Genomic DNA, 2,422 nt, shown 5'->3' with positions numbered 1-2,422 from the left:
TAGTAGCTCCCCAATACTGACTGGGACAGAGCCACAATGCTTTCATCATACACAAGGGTCTTAATGATCCATTAACTGAGAACAGAGGTGCTTTAGATCATAGTATTACTGTTTATTATGATTATTACCATTATTCAAGCTTCACATACAACAGTTAAATACACAATACAGATACAAAATATTTGTTTATAGAAAGTCATTTTGTTTAACATTTCAAATTTCTGTCAATACTGTCATTTTTTTTTAAATAAGCAGAGCTCCAGATATTTCCCCTATTTTCTTTTACTTTTTCCTCCGTTGGTTTATAGTCTCTAATATGAGCAGGAGCTTCACAAAACACATTATCAGAACAAGCAACAGCACCAGAATTAAGATGATAAAGCTATTGAAATGGACTTCAAATGATTTGGTACTATTTTTTGCGCAAAAATACACCTACTAATCGTTTTCTGATCTCTTTAGTTCTGGTACAATAAACAATCGGGTTTATTAAGGGAGAAACTAGTGCGGGTACAATCAAAATTGCATTTCGGTCGGTTAAATTTAGCACAACTCCTATTCGAGTTAGTAAAATAGAAACCAGCTTTGGTGCAAAAAAACTGAACAGGACCATGAGGTGACTCAAGCAAGTGTTGATCATTTGATTTTTGCTTGAGCTGTTGGAGAGTTTAGTTACACTATATGCCAGTACAGCATAGGTACACAATATAAAGGGAAACAGTCCACATATTGGTCCCACACTTAGCACTGCAATTCTGAAAAAATATGGTTCAGGATCAATACAAGCAGCTCTCATCATTGAAGCAAAATTACAGAACACATATCTGATGACAGGCTGACAGTATGGGACATTGGCTGCTATTGATATCACATAACCTATAACAGCAAAACCAGCAAGCCAGGTTAGAAAAATGAACAGAAGGATTCGTGAATTTGTTACAATGCTGTGGTATCTTAAAGGAAGTCTAATCGCAATAAGTCGGTCAATTGCCATTAATGTCAGAGCCAAGCTCTCTGTAATATCAACAAGATTACCAAAGTATGTCCTTGAGATACACGAGTAGTATGAAACAGTTTTGATCTCAGCCAGCAGCACTGAGATCATGGTTGTGCTGCAGCTAGAAGAAAACATTATGTCAACAACAGCTAGATTACAGATTAATATGTACATTGGTTTGTGTAAATGTCTGTTAGATGAAATTATACACAGATTAATGCCATTCACAAGCAATATGAGCATGTAGGCTGTTAAGATGAGGAATCCGAGGAACTTTTGATTCTGCAGATGATCAAATCCTGTGATTATAAAGCTGTCTACATTTTTCACAGTGTAATTTTCATTTGCCATTTTCAGTCAAATACTTCCTAATATAAAGATACAAGTATTTAAAAGAAAACGGTTATTACAGATGAAAAGACAAAGTCATTTTGAGCTTCAATATACTCACATATGCAGAGAAAAAAAGCTCCTATGAAGGAAAATGGCATAAGCATGCAAACAGTGTCTGGAACAGTCAGATGAGGAAAACTGTAAAGATTAAAGTATAGTTTTAATAGCAGTACAAAAAGAGTGTCATTCATTCTTATGAATAAAGAAAATAAAAATATGATGTAATGAAAGTTTTCCCCTTTTTATGGCTTTAAAATATTTGAATTCCAAACAGAGTAGATTAGAATTGCATATGATAAACAATCAAAGATGTTCCTCTCATCCTGTTCAAGAGACTTGTGTGTGGTGTTATGCCTTTTATATTTTCATTGTGTGACAGGTGCGTCATGGTTTCACAGCAACCGTAGTTAAGACAAAACATACAATGTCTTCGTTATAGAAATGCATAATTAGTTATTAACCAACAAGAATTAACCTGTAATTTGTTTCTTTAAATTTGACAATTCTCTCTTCTGCTGTAATCTCTGTATATTTTTCCCTCTTTTTTTTTTTAAATTGTGGAAACTCAATAGCTGTTGTCTCCCTCATACCACTAACAAAATTACTTTTATATGTTTTTAAATAGAAGCTTTGTGCATTATGATCACTGTATGTCACTCCACTCCAAGCTCCAAACAAGTACAGTGTTTCTATGAATAGTAATAGTAATAGTAGTGATAGTAAATAATGCTAAATAACATGATTGACCAATCAGAATCATATATTGCAGAGAGCCATGTAGGATTATATAGAAAATAAATGCAAAAGTGCCTGTTTAGTAATATTTTGGATTTTGAAAAGCCTGTTGACTTCTGCTATTTATCTAAGGTGATTTTGGAAGGTTTTTAAACATTTGTTTCTAATTTATTTGGTTCCAACATTTTTGCAGATTTTTACTTTATTTAAATGTTGTGTAACGTATTTAGCCTATTTTATTTTACATCAAAGTGTAGGCTATATTGTGCCACCAAGCTTTCTTATTTATTTTGCTAA

The 2,422-nt window shown here is 33.1% G+C and overlaps 1 protein-coding gene across 1 annotated transcript; it reads right to left on the bottom strand.

The window, feature by feature from the left end:
* Window positions 1-412: 412 nt before the first annotated feature.
* LOC127171881 (olfactory receptor 10G4-like) lies at window positions 413-1,348 on the bottom strand. Its single transcript, XM_051120819.1, has one exon. The coding sequence runs from the start codon at window positions 1,346-1,348 to the stop codon at window positions 413-415; it is 936 nt and encodes a 311-aa protein (XP_050976776.1).
* Window positions 1,349-2,422: the final 1,074 nt, after the last annotated feature.

This window comes from Labeo rohita, chromosome 10 (assembly GCF_022985175.1).
Source record: "Labeo rohita strain BAU-BD-2019 chromosome 10, IGBB_LRoh.1.0, whole genome shotgun sequence".
Lineage (NCBI taxonomy): Eukaryota > Metazoa > Chordata > Actinopteri > Cypriniformes > Cyprinidae > Labeo > Labeo rohita.
The sequence above is the reverse complement of the archived record's forward strand: the minus strand, read 5'-3'. Positions and strand labels throughout refer to the sequence as shown.